At 43.2% G+C, this 18,099-nt stretch overlaps 2 protein-coding genes across 4 annotated transcripts; both read left to right on the top strand.

Annotated features, from left to right (window-relative positions):
- The first annotated feature begins 1,821 nt into the window (after window positions 1-1,821).
- Window positions 1,822-11,692, top strand: LOC127007000 (uncharacterized). 3 transcript variants are annotated; one of them, XM_050877471.1, is made up of 5 exons: window positions 1,822-1,984; window positions 7,098-7,316; window positions 7,586-7,660; window positions 8,392-8,453; window positions 10,318-11,692. In XM_050877471.1, the coding sequence occupies exons 2-5, from the start codon at window positions 7,106-7,108 to the stop codon at window positions 10,366-10,368; spliced, it is 399 nt and encodes a 132-aa protein (XP_050733428.1). In that variant the 5' UTR covers window positions 1,822-1,984; window positions 7,098-7,105; the 3' UTR covers window positions 10,369-11,692. The 3 variants fall into 3 exon arrangements, with proteins under 3 accessions (XP_050733428.1, XP_050733427.1, XP_050733430.1); XM_050877470.1 differs by lacking the exon at window positions 1,822-1,984 and adding an exon at window positions 6,673-6,838; XM_050877473.1 differs by lacking the exon at window positions 1,822-1,984 and adding an exon at window positions 6,695-6,842.
- Window positions 11,693-12,483: 791 nt separating this feature from the next.
- Window positions 12,484-17,622, top strand: LOC127007001 (uncharacterized). The gene is made up of 5 exons (XM_050877474.1): window positions 12,484-12,623; window positions 15,918-16,121; window positions 16,515-16,592; window positions 17,044-17,102; window positions 17,233-17,622. The coding sequence occupies exons 2-5, from the start codon at window positions 15,932-15,934 to the stop codon at window positions 17,287-17,289; spliced, it is 384 nt and encodes a 127-aa protein (XP_050733431.1). The 5' UTR covers window positions 12,484-12,623; window positions 15,918-15,931; the 3' UTR covers window positions 17,290-17,622.
- The last annotated feature ends 477 nt before the right edge of the window (window positions 17,623-18,099 follow it).

The following is an 18,099-nucleotide window of genomic DNA, read 5'->3' as shown; positions in this document are numbered from 1 at the left end:
ATACTTACTTCTTTTTCTTCAACTTACTCTTGTCCTCCTGTTTCTACGCACTGCCTCCTCTGTTTTACTTCTTTTCTTCTTTTTGTCCTTCTCTTTCTCTTTCTGCTAGCTTTATTCTCCTCATTTTCTCACATCCTCAACATCACCACCACCTCCTCCTCCTTCATCCTCTACGATCGTTAGTTTCTTTATGTCTTCACTGCATCCACCCCTATACGATACATTAATACGATACGTCTTCCTCTGGTAATCTACTGACAGACAAACGCCGTCACCATGTAGCCTACTCGAGCTGGTTCACATGCTTTCTATATGTCATCGTTGTTTTTTCTTTGTTGTGGTAGAGGAAGCGATGTTACCTTTTGTCTAATACCTTTGTTTATCCTTTAATATGTAGTCGGTCGGGAGTTTCGCCTTTGTAACGGCACTCAATATTTAAATGTTTATAAGGGTGGTCTTGGTCTGGGTGGGAGTTTTCTTCATGGTTGTTGAATTCGGAGTGGCCTTTGAGTCGGCACTCCTCCATAACAGCCGAAGTAAGGGAGATAAACAGCAATGCAAGCCAGCCATTTAGTTTTGTTCTTGTTCTTATTTCATCTATAGTGACTGTTGGTAATGTCTGAAGCCATGACTTGTGCCTCAGTAGTTAGGAGTTTGAGGGCAAGCAACTATTCTCATACAAATCGGCGCTGACACACATATTTGATAAGGTTTTCGTAGACGTTGTGAATATTTCCATGGGTAGTTTTATGAGCCTAGTGATAGTTTGACGAGGCTTCTGCACCGTGAACGTGAAAAACGCCCATGAGAACCTGACTTATCTCCTTTATGGCCTTTGGAAATAGTTGATGTGAAAGGTGGAAGCATGTGGGAAGAGTGGAGTATCATCAAGGCACATCTCAAATTGATCTCTTTCCTAGCTACTTCTATCTATACTTTCGCAGGAGCAATGATTGGCGTTTTTTTTTTTTTTTTTTTTTTAGTATATTACTCTTGAGCTGTTTCCTTTTCCATTCCTCTCGCCCTTCTTTCTCAGCAGGTGGTTGGGTTGGGTGGTGATGTGTTGTCAACTGCAACTCTTGACTCGAGGTTGGGCGATCGAGTCTTAGGGCCAGTTTCACAGTTCCCCATGATGGGTTAGTAAGCTCCCAAACCAATACCAGAGCCTTCGAAATTTCCTTTTATAGTGTCTGGTGTTTATATTTAAGTTCACAAAATTTGATGAAGCTATACAGGAAAAGTCTTGTGTATTTAGTGTGGCATCGAAGACCTCACCGTTTTGGATTGTATGGGATTCTATAGTTTGGTTCGGGCTGTTACGAAGACACTGTGTTGGACTGTGAAATCGGCTCTGAGCCTGGCCTTACTTATAATTGAAAGAGCAGCGATTTCATTTACCTAATTTGTTTTTATTCCCCCTTCCCCCCCCCCCCAAAAAAAAAAAAAAAAAAAAAAAGAGAGAGAGAAAGAAGAGGAGGTGATGAAGAGGAGGAAAGATAAGAACATCAGGTGAGGAACTAATACTAAGAAAATTAAATATGAGGACAAAAATAAGACAGAGAAAGAAGACAATACAAGGAGGAGAATGCGAAAAAGGGAAAGGAGAACGAAAAGGAAAAGGAGAAGGAGAAGGAAGAAAAGGACCAGGAAAATGAAGAGGAGGAGGAACAAAGGCAATAACCAGGAGAGATAAAGACCAGCAAGTAGGAGACGGAGGAGGAGGAGGAGGAGGGGCAAAGGTGAAAAGGAGGAGTAGGAGGAGGAGGAGATAAAACAAAAAAATAATCAGGTGAGGTAGGATAAGGAGACGGAGCCGGAGGGAGGAAGGAGGAGGAGGGGTCAAAGGGAACTATATAAACCTTGTCAAGACTACCTCCCAGGCGCACTCTTCCTCTTCACGTCTTGCTTGCGGCCATACCCCGACCTAGTGCTTCTTCTTCGGTTGCTGGTGGTGCTGTTGGTGCTGCTGGTGCTGAATTCTGAGGTGAGTGTTGGTACCTTATAAAGAACGTACCGGAGGGGAGTGGGGGACATTGTTTTCATCTTACGGTGGGTGTGAAAAGGAAATACTGACGATGGTTAAAATAGTAGCAACAGTAATAATATTGATGATAGCAAACTGATGATAACATATATGATAAAAGTGCGTAATGACGATAACAATAACCATAAACGATGTAATAAGATAAGGATAATAATGATAACAGCAAAGATACATAAATAAAAGAATATATATATAAATGAAAGCGAATATTAAATGTACTATAACCATCACCACCTCCCCCACCTCATCCCAATCAACATCACCCACCCCCCATCATCACCACTATCATCAACACCACCCCAATCATCACCACCACTGTGTGTGTGTGTGTGTGTGTGTGTAGTTCCGTTAGTTTCACGCAGACACTAGCTAAATGGAAACCGATGCAGGAACACACACACACACACACACACACAAAGAAACAAACAAACACGGAAAAGCAGACGCCAATACAGCAGGTAAAAGCGACACAGGTTACATATCAATTCACCTGGAAGACTAATGGAGGGAGTCAGCGGTCACTTCCGGTACGAACACGGGTGAAGCGATATCCGGACGAGCAAATCACCGGAAAATGCCAAAACCAACACGCAGAGGAAAAACACACATATATCACGAGTCATCTTTTTTTGCTTCTTTTTACCGTAAGAGGGAAGGAACAGTCCGGAGTCTCGAACAAATATATGACACGAAAAAAAAGGTGTATAAGTGGAAAGTCATCTATTTTGTTGTTTTTGTACCGTAAAGGAGACAGTAGGCTACGAGGTCCGGACTGATATATGACAAGTAGAAAACAAAAACGCTACGATGCTGGTGTTCGAACAAGTATATGACACGAAAAAAAAAAGGCATACAAATCTTAAGTCGTCTATTTTGTTTTGTTTTTGTACCGTAAAGGAGAGAGTAGCCTACGAGGTCTGGACTTATGACATGGAGAAAACAGATACGCTAAGATGCTGGTGCTGTTCAAACAAATATATGACATGAAAAAAAAGGCGTATAAATCTGAAGTCGTCTATTTTGTTTTGTTTTACCGTAAAGGAGACAGTAGGCTACGAGATCTGGACTGATATATGACAAGTAGACAACAAAAACGTTACGATGCTGGTGTTCGAACAAGTATAAGACACGAAAAAAAAAAAAAGAAACAATATAAAACGCAAAATAAAACAGGAATCTTGCTTTTGTTTCTTCGTTTTTATTTGTTTTACCGTAAGAGGGACAGCCCAAAATTTGAACACTTAAAAAAAGAGAAAAAAAAAAAACGCAAAATATATCAGGAATCTTGTATTTTCTCTTCTTTTTCATTTGTTTTACCGTAAGAGGGACAGCCCGAAATACCAACACATTATTGACTCGAAAATATTAACCGCTAAGATTCTCCTAATAACAAAACTAGTAAAATCTGAAATCCTATAAAAGAAAGTATATCCATTTAGTTTCAAAGATACAGTAGTCTACAAAGAACCATCTCCTGTAAACCTAACCCTCCCTAACCTCCATTCATGAACTAATCTAGCCTATTGAAAGCTTAGGTCGAATGGAAACCGAACACAGTTTACAATTATGTGGTGATGGTGGTGGTGGTGATGGTGGTGGTGATGGTGGTGGTGGTGGTTTAGGCATACACGTGATAACACACAGATGGTAACTAGAGGAGGAGGAGGAGCGCCATTGAGGTTAATCTATAGGCCTATATGGAGTTTGTTAGTCTTTGCCTCCTCGTCCTCCTCCTTCTCCTCCTACTGCTTCTGTTTCTCGCCTTGTTTTCTTGTTCTTTGTTGTTGTTACTTTTGCTGCCTTGCTTTCCTTTCTCTTGTTTTCATTTCTCACTTTCCTTCTTGATTCTCTTCCTTTTCTTTCTTTTCTTGTTCTTCTCGTTCTTCTTGTCCATGTTCTTTTCGTTTTACTCCTCTCCTTTCTTCTGATCCTACTCCTCCTCCTTTTCTTGTTCCACCTCCTCTTCTTTCTCCTAACAACAACAGCAAACACACAGCAAGGCCTTCATACAATACAAGCCACTCACCCACGAAGTACTAAACTGCCATGCCGGGATACACAACATTACCAGCTATATATCATGACTCTTACACGCCTAGGAACTCTAACAAGCCAAGGAAAACCAGAAAATCAATAACAACAACACACTGCAACTTCATACAAAAAGGGTAAGACCACGCCGGACGACCATGAAACGACGAGCAATATAATGAAATATATGAACCACTTCCTGACCCGTGATCGCTAAAGAACGAGATGAGAGGGGGTGGAAGGATGACGCAGCGTAGACCACAGTTGAAATCACTCACTCACTGGTCAGAGTCATATGCAAGGGTCGTTGCTGCCTAAGTAACTACGCCCTAACCTCCAGCCATGACCTACACGCCACCCTTGAGAGAGATTTGTTGTGTGTGTGTGTGTGTGTGTGTGTGTGTGTGTGTGTGTGTGTGTGTATATAATCTTGTTTAAGACTCATTTGCATAGCTCTTCTCTCTCTCTCTCTCTCTCTCTCTCTCTCTCTCTCTCTCTCTCTCTCTCTCTCTCTGTACGATATAAGTAGTAGTAGTAATAGTAGCTGTAGTAGTAGTAGTAGTAGTAGTAGTAGTAGTAGTAGTAGTAGTAATAGTAGCTGTAGTAGTAGTAGTAGTAGTAGTGGAAAAAAAATAGTGGTAACATTGAACATTTGCTATATTTGCTTGTGATACTGTTGATGGTGGTGGTGGTGGTGGTGGTGAGGAGGCAGGGAGGGGAGAGGGTGGGGAGGGGGGAGGGGTAATAGGATGTCCTGGCAGCAGCAGTGAGGGCCGTGGCACTGTGGCCCTCCCTACACACACACACACACACACACACACACTAGCCCGAACTGGTTTCAACTGGTCCTCATCACTGAAGCCCTTGTCGAGGCGTTCAGCGGGGCCCAGGCTGTACCCCTCCTGTGTGTGTGTGTGTGTGTGTGTGTGTTGGGGGCGGGGCGGGACTTTTCTGTACTAGTCGCGCCCTCTCTTGAATAGGTCAGGTCAGTTCAGGTCAGGTCAGGTCAGGTTAGGTCAGGGCAGGTTAGGTTTAGATAAGTCACGTGAGGTAATTTGCAGCGGGAATCACAGTGAGTGTATTTTTCAAAACATCCCCGTGGTTATTTTCGAAGGTACACACACACACACACACACACACACAACCAAACCCTTCATTTTTCGCTTTATATTATACTTTACGACTTGCTACATCGCATACTTTTTTTTTCTCTTCTCTCGTTTTCTTCTACACAAACCTTTCCAAATCCTATACAAACCAACCCTAACGTTTTTTGTTTTTTTTTCTATTGTTCTATCTCCATTATATCGTATTCAGTGTTCAGTGGCATTCATGTAGTGTTTATCTATATCAAAATTCATCTTTCCTCCATAAACGTCAATTCTGTGCACGATTGATTAAAAAAATAGCCTAATATGATTCCCTCGTCGCCTTGCTGTTCATTTTTTAGCCTATCCCCCATTTCCAAATCCTTTACTTTCTCTCGGTATTTCTCAGTATTTACTTTTCTTTATCCACATCCACTCATGAAATTCTAAGTATCAGGATGTGTAAGGGAAGAATATTACATTGATTTCTCCTGTACGGTATCTTCCTAACTTTCCCCAACGTTCATGTACCCCGTTATTTTAACAAGATTTGCTTGCGTAATGTTTCCTCCTACTCTCTCTCTCTCTCTCTCTCTCTCTCTCTCTCTCTCGAGTCTCCATTATTTTCTTTCCCGGTATCTCCTCAACACTTCCTACTGATCTCTTAGCTTTCTCTTCTCGTTTGTCTACTCTCTCTCTCTCTCTCTCTCTCTCTCTCTCTCTCTCTCTCTCTCTCTCGTATACGTTCACAAACTCCACACGTTACCAAAGACCAAAGGAATTATTACATTAACAAATTGTAGAACGCAGCATAAAATCACACGTAAGGGAAATCTCAACGAAACTTAAAATGAGACAAACTCCTTTTTATGACACATTTTCCTTCTCTTCCATTCCCTTCCTTACTCCCCACGTTCCACATCCGTCGGTTCAAATCTGTTTTTGCATTCATTCCCTCGCTGTTTACTTCCTCTTCCTCATAGCTTCCTTTCACGGTATCATGGCAACGGTACTTCAGCCAGACAGGACAGACAGACTTTACATATTTAGTAGTTTAACGGCATATGCAGTCACTACCTTCCTAAAACAATTCTATGCATTCATTTCTCAATCGTCCATATGTTCATTTTACTCCATCATGGCAACGGCGTCTACAACCTATATCATTTTAGCGGTATATTTGCATTAGTTTGTTTCTTTACGTTCATCCAGCTCTCCTTTCCTCGTGTCATGGCATCAATACATAGCACACATACTCCATTTACAACATCATAGCGGTATTCAGCCACTACAGTTCCGTGTCTACATGCAGCTCGCCTTTTCTTATGTCAGGGGCAAGATCTATGTCAGGGGAACGGTGTCGTGTGCGCGTGGTGCATGTCTCTGAAAACATGGGAGGCGGGGCGAGCTGGGATGAGGGAGGAGCGAGGGGCAGCTAGGAAGAGGGGAGTGAGTAGGGCATGGGGGGGATGGGAGGGGCATGGGGCAGGAAGACAGGAGTAGGGTATGACAGGGGGAGCATGCGAGCCCGCCAGACCTATATAAACAGACGTTGCTTCTCAAACACCACTTGCTGCCCAGTCTTGCTACTTACTACTACTGCTACGACAACTACTACTACTACTACTACTTCCGGTACTACTACTTCTACTACTACTGCTGGTGTTTTTTCGAGGTGGGTGAGTAGATTGTGTGTGTGTGTGTGTGTGTGTGTGTTCTTGTGGGTGAATTGTGTTGTGTTGTAGATACTTGAGAGAGAGAGAGAGAGAGAGAGAGAGAGAGAGAGAGAGAGAGAGAGAGAGAGAGAGAGTCAACCCGTCAACTCCATCAACCCTGTCAATCATCATCACCATCATCACCATCTTCATCACCACCACCCCTTTCACCACCACAACCATCTACCCTTTAACCACCACCATCACCACCACCAACAGAACGAGACATGAGGATCACCATGAGGCTAACACGGGTGCTGACGCTGCTGATGGTGCTGGCGGTGGTGATGATGATGGTGCTGGACGCCGCGGAGGCCGACAGGGAAAACAGAAGAAGAGCAGGAGGAGGAGGAGGAGGAGGTGGGAGTGGACAAGGGAGACGAGGTGGCAGAGGCGGCGGAGGAGGAAGAGGGAGACGCCTACCCCTTCGAGGACTGGGTGAGTAGAAGAAGTAGAAGTAGTAGTAGTAGTAGTAGTAGTAGAAGTAGTAGTAGTAGTAGTAGTAGTAGTAGTAATAGTATCGCAACAGCTACTACTACAAAAACTATTCCTGTCTCGTTCTCATTTCATTCTCTTTCCCTTACCCTCATTCTTCCGTCCAATCTTCTCTTTCTTACTCCTCATTCTTCCCTCCCTCTCCCTTCCTCCCTCGCTCACCCAATCCTTCCCTCTCCCCTCCGTCGCTCATGCCTTTCCTCCCTCCACAGAAAAGTGCCTGTGTGGGAGGGATCCAGAGACGCCAGACTGCACCAACTGCTTTGATCGACTCAGGAACAACACGAGTAAGTACCTATGTGCCTATTTGCCTGCTGGTCTTCCTTCTCTATCCCCAACTCTTCCCTTCCACTCTCCTCTCTTTGTTTACGGTGAGAAAAGGTAGACTTATATACAAGGGAAAAAAATCAAAATGTCACAAGGTATGAAATTGAGGGGACCCCGGTGGTAGTTTGACAGGACTTTATGTGAAAAATAATAAACTCACGAAAATCCGACTCGACCTTTGGCAATAGTTGATTTGAGAGGCTGAGGAAGTGCTTGAGAATACCGTCCCTGATTTCATTCTTCTGTTTAATTAAGACGAGCTGATGGATGAGCCCTCTACACTGTGTAACTATAAATATTTATGTTAGCTTTCCTCTCCTCCTGCTGGTCCTCTTCTTCCTGTGACAAATTTCCATACATAAAAGTCCTTACTTTCCCTTCCTCAACTATTAATTAAAAGGAGAAGAAATACAAGCCTTCCTTTCTTGATCTTGTCTCCCTTAACATTTACACCACGACTACTATTATCATTATTATTATTATTATTATTATTATTATTATTATTATTATTATTATTATGTTCTTATGTATTAATCAAAAGGAGAAGAAATACAAGCCTTCCTTTCTTGATCTTTTCTCCTTTAACATTTATTTACACTGCAATTATTATTATCATTACTATCATTGTTGTTGTTGTTGTTTGTGTTATTACTATTGTTGTTGTTATTATTGTTTTTTTTCTTTTTTACAGTTACGGATTGGGCCAACTTCGGCGAGTGTTTGAACAATGCCCAGGCACCAGTACCAACGCCGGTGAGTGATAGATAGATAGATAGATAGACAGATAGATAGATAGATAGAAAGAGAGAATCATTACTATTTTCCTCATATCCCTCATCCTCACTTCTTTCTTGCGCCTCATGTCCTTTATTTCTCCCTCGTTTTCCTCATTTTCTTTCCCTGTTATTCTCATTAGTCTTCCCTCTCCCAAGACTTCCCTATACCCTCATTTCGTTTCCTCTCTGCCCTGTCCTGCCCCGTCCTGTACGTGCTTGGAGGCTGAAACGTTTGTGCGTGCTTGGGGTTGAAACGTTTAAGAATATATAGCACTTGGGGATCTATTCTTAAACAGTTCAGCTCCCAGGCATACATACTTGAATGGACTTTTGTAGGAGTTTTGGGCATTTCCAGAGGTAGTTTTATGACCCTTGAGGAGGAGGAGGAGGTGGAGGAGGACGAAAAGAAAGTTGGAAAGTTTCGTTTAGTCGGCGCAACATCTGTGGTCATATGCCGGAGAGAGACAGAAGGTGAAGGAATTATAGGAGGAGGCAACAGATCCCAGGAGACGGGACACAACCCCCGATTAATACCTGGTACCCATTCACGGCTGGGTGGACAGGGGCGTAGGTAGGGTATCGGAAAAGGAGGAGGAGAAGGAGGAGAAAGAGGAGGGAAGAACGAAGAAGCAGAATGAAGAAGAGCAAGAAGAGAGAAATGAGAAGAAGAGGAGCACGCGGTTAAGCACATACTCTATAGCTGCAAGTTGTTCCCTGCCAAACCTCCCTTTTACCAGCTCAGTATTAGTACGACTCAGCCTTTGAAACACCAAGCCTACACTCACACCCACTGCCATTTCGACCTCACTTTCGGCCACCTCTTTGGATTCTTTATGGGAGCAGCGAGTAGCGTTTTTTTATTTTTTATTATTGTTTCCTTTTTTTGTGCCCTTAAGCTGTCTTCTTTGTTGTAAAAAAAAAAATCAGCACATCACACTCCTTGAAGCACCTAAAAGAAGCACTAATACATTCTCTAGGTCTTCTTATGGCACTGGACCTCACTAATACATTCTCTAGATTCCCTGAAGATGACCTCAACACAAGCATGGCCCAGACTAGCTCTAACAAGTTCTTATGTTCTTAATTCTATCACCACTCATGTTTCCCTTTCATTTATCATATCCACTAATTCTCGTCCTTTACTTATTTCCCTTACTCCTTCCTTATTCCCCTAACTCCATCCTTCAAACTCTTTCCAATTCATCTACGTCATCTCTCTCACTCCGACCTTCGTTTCCCTTACTCTCCCCTCTCATTCCTCTCCCTTTATCCTTCATTCCCCTTACTCCTTCCCTTTATTCTCCTAACTCCATCCCTCAGACTCTTTTCAATTCATCTACGTCATTTGTCTCACTCCGACCTTCCTTTCCCTTACTCTCCCCTCTCATTCCTCTCCTTCCTTCCCTCATTCCCTTCACTATCTATCCCTCAAACTTTTTTCAATTCATCCCTGTCATTTGTCACACTCCGATCTTCGTTTCCTTTACTCTAACATCTTATTTCTCTCCCTCCTTCCCTCATTCCCTTCACTATCTATCCCTCAAACTCTTTTCAATTCATCCTCGTCATTTGTCTCACTCCAATACGTACTTCGTTTTCTTTACTCTACTCCCTCATTCCTCTCCTTCCTTCCCTCATTCCCTTCACTATCTATCCCTCAAACTCTTTCCAATTCATCCCCGTCATTTGTTTCACTCCAGCCTTCGTTTCCCTTACTCTACCCTCTCATTCCTCTCCCTCCTTTCCTCCTTCCCTTTAAACATCCCCCACACGGCAAAGAAAACTAAAAAAAACCTAGTGTGAAGTCTGCCTTAATTAATCCTTTTCGTTCTCCTCCACAGGGATTCAACTCCACGTGTGTCCCTTCAGGCTCACCCAGAAGACATCGCTGAAGCTAAGGACGACTCAACACCACTAACACCACCACCACCACCACCACTTACTCCAAACTTCACCATCACCAAACAACCTCGACGTCTCCACTTACAACCTTCAATTATAACATCTCCACCACTCTAACTGCAATATTATTTAACTAAGCTGCTACACACACACACACACACACACACACACACACACACACACACACACACACACACACACACACACACACACAAACACTGTTAATTATTCTAATGTGTCTGTTTATTTTGTATATATAAATATTTGTCAAACATATCTGACGGTAGATTTTCGTTTTCCTTAATTCTCAGTGTTCCTTCGTATTATAATCTTCGTAAACTCTTGTCCGCCTCTCTTACATACATTTGCTCAGTAACAGGACATTGAGACCACACCAACCCCAGCACTGAGCCTTTCTTTCATCATCTCTGCATAGCATTCTCTTGCAGTCTTCGTCTCTCATACTGAATTCATGCCATACTTAAATGTGTTTGTTTTAATTTTATAAGCTTCAAGTCGCCTCATATTTTCATCCCATTCATAAATTCACTGCAAGATACGTCACTCATTCATCTTTCCACCCATGCACTCTTCCATTCATTCCTCCTACCCATCTCTCTCTCTCTCTCTCTCTCTCTCTCTCTCTCTCTCTCTCTCTCTCTCTCTCTCTCTCTGATCACTCTCTCTCTCTTAAGCTGATTTAGTGTTACTTTGGTTGTTACCTCTGACGTATTAAAACTCTCCAGTCCTGTGAAGCATCTATACGTTAATAAATCTGCCATAAAAGAAAACAGGCTTGTAGCAGTTTTCTGTGGCTTGTCGTCATCATAAAATTGTTGTGAATAAATAATCTGCTTATGCTGAAACCTGGGAGAATGAGGAGAGGTGAGTGTTGTGTGGCTGTAACCTTCACGAGCTGTGTTTATCTATCTATCAATCTATCTACTTTAATGTATAGGGAGATGGTTAGAACAGAAGGATATATTAATTGATAGATGAACACACACACACACACACACACACACACACACACACAGAGAGAGAGAGAGAGAGAGAGAGAGAGAGAGAGAGAGAGAGAGAGAGAGAGAGAGAGAGAGAGAGAGAGAGAGAGAGAGAGAGAGACTGTCCCGGATCCAGTGCCCCCCGTTTGGCTTTTACCCAAGTCCGGCACAAGTCTTTGGCTCTTAACTACCCTCTTACGGATTCTATTAATTTTTCTCTTCTTATATCTCTAGCTTCCTCTTGGGGCTATCTGTTTCCACTGTGGTGGGCGGTCGCTGTTGTACTTCAAAACTAATAAAAAAATTCTGTTGACGGCTCTCTTCTCTTTCCCAATCTTTCTATTGTTCACTGATTATCTTTCCAAAACAAATCGTTCTCAACATTCTTATGGTGATGACTCTAAACGGCATTACTCTACGTCATTCAATAAAAAGCATTCATAGTAGGAAACTGGGAATGATACATTCACGGAGGAATCCTACATAACGTTCAAACTTAAAACTACCTGCTATTTCTGAAGATGGCAAAAGAAACTTCATGTCCTTCGCTGCCTCAAAAACTCAGTTTTTGCAGCAAACAATTTGACAAAGTCATCCAGGCATCTATCCGGATACTATTCTTGGAGGACACACAGCTGTTCCCTTCTACATGGAGCATTCTTGGCTAATCCTGAACTGAAAGTCTGAAATGGAAACGTCATATTTCATATCTTGCTTCCTCGAGGTTGGGCGTTTGGTATTGCCTCCATCATTTTTCTCTTTCCCAGATGCGAAATATATACAAAGGCTTTGGTGAAAAATCCCAGCGTTTTAATTTTGTAACATATTTAGCTTGATCACGATTCCTGCTATAGTTTTTGTTGATGCTAAAGATTCTACGTTTTCTGCTGGACTCTTGTTAATAAAAATAATAAAAAAAACTCGACGCTCTTTACTGTTTACAAAGCAAAAATGTATGAACAGGATAGATGGTAGAGGAGGAGGGACAGGTGAGGGGTGGACAGAATAGCAGGAAGGACAGGAGTGTAATGCGAATAGCGAGACAAAAGGGCCCGGAGACAATGGCTGAGTTGATGAACAGTATAGAGGGGGAGTACGAGAGAAGAAGAGGCAGTGGCTAGGGGTGAGGAAGCGGAAAGTGGGGGACGGAGTACTTAAGGCGGGTGTCAGCTGCAACGCTACATTGAGCCCTCCGAGAATCTAGCATCCAAACGTGCCGCTCTGCACCTGTCAGCCTTCCCGAAGTAAGTAGACAAGTGGTAAACAAGGCCGAGAGATTAAGGGAGGTCTTCCCACCAGCCTATCCTAGGGAAATCTGATCACGTATACAATTTTGAGCGGGGTGCTGCTGACGTTACAGGGAAGATTCTTCTTCTTTTTGTGACCCCATCGGCTTGGGGAAAGGTATGGGAGAGGATGGATATCGCGGTAAAGAACGGAGTATGTTATAGGGGTAACTTATCAACCTGAACTTCACCTAATACGTATATTGTATATTGTACGTACTACAATATGTACAGAACTGGAAGAGTTTATGGAATGAGACTCTTTTTAGAAGTATACGTACAATATTGAACTTCCTTCACTGTTATGAAGTGAAATTTGCATGACAGCCTCATGACATGAAGAAATAATTATCATTCATTTAACAGCATTGGGGAATATGATAAGTAAAAGAGAGAAGTATTAGCTTATCTCATTTATTTTTTTAGTGGCGGCAGCATATTCTTGCGCTCTCTTCCCTGTGACGTCAGTCCTAATCCTCTGTTCACGTGCTCTGAGAATCAGGCGAGCGAATGGGCGGTGATGAGGAGACCTTCCTTAAATTGGTCTTTGTGGCAAACTAATCGGTTCGCTTCACTAGTGCTAAAAGGAATACGCCAAGAGATCAGTATAGCTGTTGCCGTTGAATTTTCTCCAGCAGATTGATCGGATACGCCATGAGAGAACTCTGTAGAGTTTGACGCGGTCACAAGCAGTAGTGTTAGAGTAGTTACCAACAGACCAGCTACACCAGAAGCCGCAGCCGCAGTCGTTCTGTTGGCAACCGTCTGGCGTGTCCCTGAAGAGCTCGGCGACAAATCGATCGCATCATTTGCTCTTTATTTTTTTTTCCTTTTATATCCAATGTAAGGAATAAGCAGTAAGAAACACTGGATATTTAGTTGGTTATTACCTCCGCCAACGAAGTTGGAGGAGGTTATATTTTCGGTCCGGTCAGTATGTTTATTTATTTATTTGTTTGTTGGTTCGTGCACAGTCTCCTGTGCACAGTTTTGCAGATATATTAACCAATTTTTCAGGGAAACTTCGTGTCCATCCAGAATAGAACCCATTAAATTTTTTATGTCAAAGGTCAAAGGTCAAGGTCAAGGTCACACAAAACGTCAAATTGGCCATAACTTCGGTTCTCGTCATCGCAGACTTCAGACTTGGTTCATAATTTAGCTCATGGAAAGACGCACCTTGCATGGCCTTGACCTTGACCTCGAAAAGTTCGCCCAAGGTCAAAGTTTAAAAAAAAAAAATTTCATCAAATTTCGAAACAAATGCTTCCATATGATGCATAGGAGCACGGTTGATGCCCATACCAATTTTCAGAACGATCTTTGGCGGAGGTGTGCGCTCTCCGAGTGCTATGCGTCTAGTTTCCTTATACATCAGGAAGTACTGAGAAGAAATAAACTCTTCCTCATCAACTTAGCCGAAAATCACTAACTGAGCGCATTGTCCGTTTAGAAGATCATTTAAAAAATACTTCAGCCACGGTTTTGTGCCACTCTAAAAGATCGATAAAATTTGGTTAGGAAAAGTCTAACTTTATTTTTTTCAAAGAAGCCAAATAAGTGCCGTTCGAAAGGAAAAACATATATGATGCCTAAACTTCACCATATAACAACAAAATAGCTAATAAACATATCTCAGAACTAGAAGGGAACTACAGGTAACTCTCGATTTACGCGAGTCTGGTTTACGCGTTTTTTAAATAACGCGGGGTCCAAGATAAAAAAAAAAAAATTATTTACACGTTTTTTCCACTTATACGGGATATTTTATGGAGTGGCCACCAGATGTCTCACGCAACTGGACTCACATAGCGCCGCGGCCACACAGCAGAGCTCAGTTCTTCCCGCGCGCCACTTGAACAACAATACAGTACCCACGCTGCCACGCTACTCAACAATAGGAGTGGGCAGGTACCGGTACTAACGGTACTAGCTATATGGTACAGTACCGGTACCAGACTGCTCGGTACCGGTACCAATACTAGCTAGCCACTCATGGTGTCCCTCATTTCTTCCTCACACGAGTGAGGCTGAGACTGAGTGCCTGAGTGGATATCTCGGTGATATGAATATTCTCTCTCTCTCTCTCTCTCTCTCTCTCTCTCTCTCTCTCTCTCTCTCTCTCTCTCTCTCTCTCTCTCTCTCTCTCTCTCTCTCTCTCTCTCTCCACTGAATGAAGTGAATAAGCATATTATTCCCACCATCACTCGTAGGTTATGACAGAGAACTAGGCAAGACACAATTCACACGTTTCTGGTGACACACGCCATGCAGCTGCTTGTTGTATGGGTGTGGTTGTGTGGTTTGTAAACAATGCAAATGGCGGCCTGGCTGGTATTGCGCGAAATATCTCCTCGTACAAGACTCATGATGTACAGTTTCTGATATCATATTTACCCCATTATTCTCACTAATATTAATAATTAATAATGAACACATGGATAGTTTTTTTCAATATGATTTTTTATGTAGCTTGTACTGCTCCTTAGTCATACAATCAAGCCACCTGTGACATCAAGATCAAGATCATACAAATGGCGCCCGACGGAAAAACGGGATAACAACAAGGCATGGGCAATCCTCCATCGATTTCAATTTTGTATAGTAGTTATTAGATCACCCTGTATTCTATGGTAACATATTATGAGACAGCCACGGACTATGAAGGATTATATACAATGATAAAGGAAAGTTTGCCGTTGTTATTGGATAAGACAAAAAACAGACCCTTAAAAACACCCCAAAGAAGAAAAAAATCATTAAAAATTTGTACATTCGGCGTACAAGGCACAGGGCTAAACTTTCAGGCATTTTTTATGTGAAAAAGGTGCGCGCTATACGCTGAAAAATACGGTTTTTATTTTTCGACAAAAACCTACCTCTTGTTTGATTTACATTGTTTTTGATTTACGCGACCTCTCCAAGAACGCAATACTCGCGTAAATCGAGAGTTACCTGTAGTAATATATATTTCCAGGAGTTGCCAGCCCGTTGTGGAACCGGAGCTGTCAGGTCGAAAAATATTGGTCACTTCAGGAACTGACCGACAGAAATTGCTCAACTCATGAAGTGGGCAAACGACTGCGAGTTTCACGAAATGGGCAATTTGACTGTCCATTACGTTAAACGAGCAAATGACTACCAGCTTCACGTCATGAGCATTTAGATGGCCCATTACGTGAAATGAGCAATTCCATTAACAGTGTTTAACACACACACACACATCATATATACATACCTTACTCTTTACAGAGGACGCGTGAACCATGCAGACGAGGAAGAGGTTGCTGTCGCAGGTGGTGTTAGTGGTGCTGGTGGCGGCGGTCCTGGTGGTGCTGGACTCTGCCGAGGCCCAAAGACGCGGTCGCGGTGGCGGTCGCGGTGGGGGTCGCGGTGGCGGTCGCGGAAGGGGTCGTGGGAGCAGTGGCTTTAACAGGACTGTGAACGATGTCCTGGGTGAGTGTATTTGTCGAGAACTATAATTACAAAGCAGTCACAGGGATACGATTATGTCATCAGCAAAGTATACCCGGAGAGTTAGCCTTATTGTGTCCAATCCATTAATACCAGTAAGGCACCTGATGGTGATAATGAAGATCATGATTAAAGTAATGATGACGATGAGGAGGAGGAGAAAATGGGAGAAGCAAGACGTATTTACAAAGCAGTCAGTCTCGTCACAATCAGAATCATCACTTCGTTATTATTAAAAGAAGAGAGAGAGAGAGAGAGAGAGAGAGAGAGAGAGAGAGAGAGAGAGAGAGAGAGAGAGAGAGAGAGAGAGAGTGTGTGTGTGTGTGTGTGTGTGAGCATACTATTAGCCAACGCAATCTTTCCCCCTTCCCGCAGAACGCTGTGTGTGTGGACCCCCGGGCCAGGCCAACGACTCCTGCACCAACTGTTTTGAACTGGTGGACACGAACAGCAGTGAGTGTGCCTTGCCATCAGTCAGAGCTGTCCTTCCCTTCCCTAGCAGAACCTAACTCAAGCTAATCACAGCTAACCATATTTGGCCTAACTTAACCCAGTCTACCCTATCACAACCTAAGTTAACCTCACCTAGCCTTATTTGGCTTGACCCGACCTAATCTAGCCTAGCATAAACTTGTTTTACCACCATTAGTTGCACAAAGTAAGGGTTTCATGTTAGATCATTTAACTACGAACACTAACTCCCACTAACTTTCTTGAGATCATACACGTGCTGAGGCTGACAGGAGGGGAAGGAAAGGCTTCTGTTCTCTCATCATAAGCTGCGGCCCTCTTTCTTTTTGTGGTGGTGGCGGGGTGGGTGGGGTGCCGATGGTGGTACTTGGAATAATGCAGATATCGAGATATTTTCACTTAATCATTCATTTTTATAACTTTTATCTTTCAGATGTTACAGTGGAAGACATCTTTGACTGTCTGACTGCTGCTTCTTTAACTACCAACCTGGTAAGTTGCGCGCGCGCGCGTGTGTGTGTGTGTGTGTGTGTGTGTGTGTGTGTGTGTGTGTGTGTGTGTGTGTGTGTGTGTGTGTGTGTGTGTCCCGCTCTAACAATCATTCCTTGCCCCCTCTACACAGGCTAGCAACCAATGCGTCTCTTGCTCCGGTGACGGAAGCTCCTCCGAAGAACGTTAGTAACAAGAAGAGGAAGAACAACAACAACAACAACAACAACAACAACAACAACAACAGTGAGAAGAGAGACCCGGCCTGGCCTGATCTAATCTGACCAAGACTATTGTTATCAACTGCACCAAAGCCAGCACCAGCATTTCCGCCACCACCACCACCACCATCACCACCACCTCCACCACCACCACTAATATCTCGATTGCAGAAAAGAAAAAAAAATGGTTCCCTCACAACAAAATATGTAAACACCAACACCCACCACACCCACACCCCCTATTTTGGCCTCTTTCTCCCCAATATTCTGTTATTAAAGCAAAGTCAAAATTAACAAAAGAACGCCTTTTATTCATATGCTGCCTTGCAGAGACGAGCTTGTGAAGAGGCCACACGTGCCCGAAGCATCTTACCCTACCACTGCAATGATGCCTTCCATCAGTGCGTGCTCGGGCCCTCCTTCCTTCCCTCTCTCCTGTCCGCATTTGATCTCGGCCAAACACTGACTCTGTGTGGCGTAAGTGTGCAGGGATCAGGAGTTGCTTTGGACCAGAGACCCTTTAGATTATACACGGACGGGATGGGGAGAAACATTCTGGAGCAGTTATTTGATCGAGAAACGCGCACTGCACGTTCAGGAGACTTATAAATCTGCTTCCTACAACAGAGGATAGATGCAGGCCGTCCCTTTGGGGCAGATTTCCCTTGTCGCAGAAATGATCTCAGGAACCAGGGAATCCCTCGTTGAGTTCCCTGCGAAGTGTCGTCAGGCGGATATTAAGGCTGAAAGCTTTATTTTAGAACCCATTTCCAGCCGAC

The sequence above is a fragment of the Eriocheir sinensis genome, chromosome 34 (genome assembly GCF_024679095.1).
Source record: "Eriocheir sinensis breed Jianghai 21 chromosome 34, ASM2467909v1, whole genome shotgun sequence".
Taxonomy (NCBI): domain Eukaryota; kingdom Metazoa; phylum Arthropoda; class Malacostraca; order Decapoda; family Varunidae; genus Eriocheir; species Eriocheir sinensis.
Note: the sequence above shows the minus strand (reverse complement) of the source record. Positions and strands in the feature narration are given on the sequence as shown.

Coding starts and splice junctions, on each gene's coding strand:
- LOC127007000 (XM_050877471.1), top strand. CDS start 7,106: ATGAGGATCACCATGAGGCTAACACGGGTGCTGACGCTGCTGATGGTG. Junction 7,317..7,585: donor CCTACCCCTTCGAGGACTGG/GTGAGTAGAAGA, acceptor CTCCCTCCACAG/AAAAGTGCCTGTGTGGGAGG. Junction 8,454..10,317: donor AGGCACCAGTACCAACGCCG/GTGAGTGATAGA, acceptor TCTCCTCCACAG/GGATTCAACTCCACGTGTGT.
- LOC127007001 (XM_050877474.1), top strand. CDS start 15,932: ATGCAGACGAGGAAGAGGTTGCTGTCGCAGGTGGTGTTAGTGGTGCTG. Junction 16,122..16,514: donor GACTGTGAACGATGTCCTGG/GTGAGTGTATTT, acceptor CCCTTCCCGCAG/AACGCTGTGTGTGTGGACCC. Junction 17,103..17,232: donor CTTCTTTAACTACCAACCTG/GTAAGTTGCGCG, acceptor CCCTCTACACAG/GCTAGCAACCAATGCGTCTC.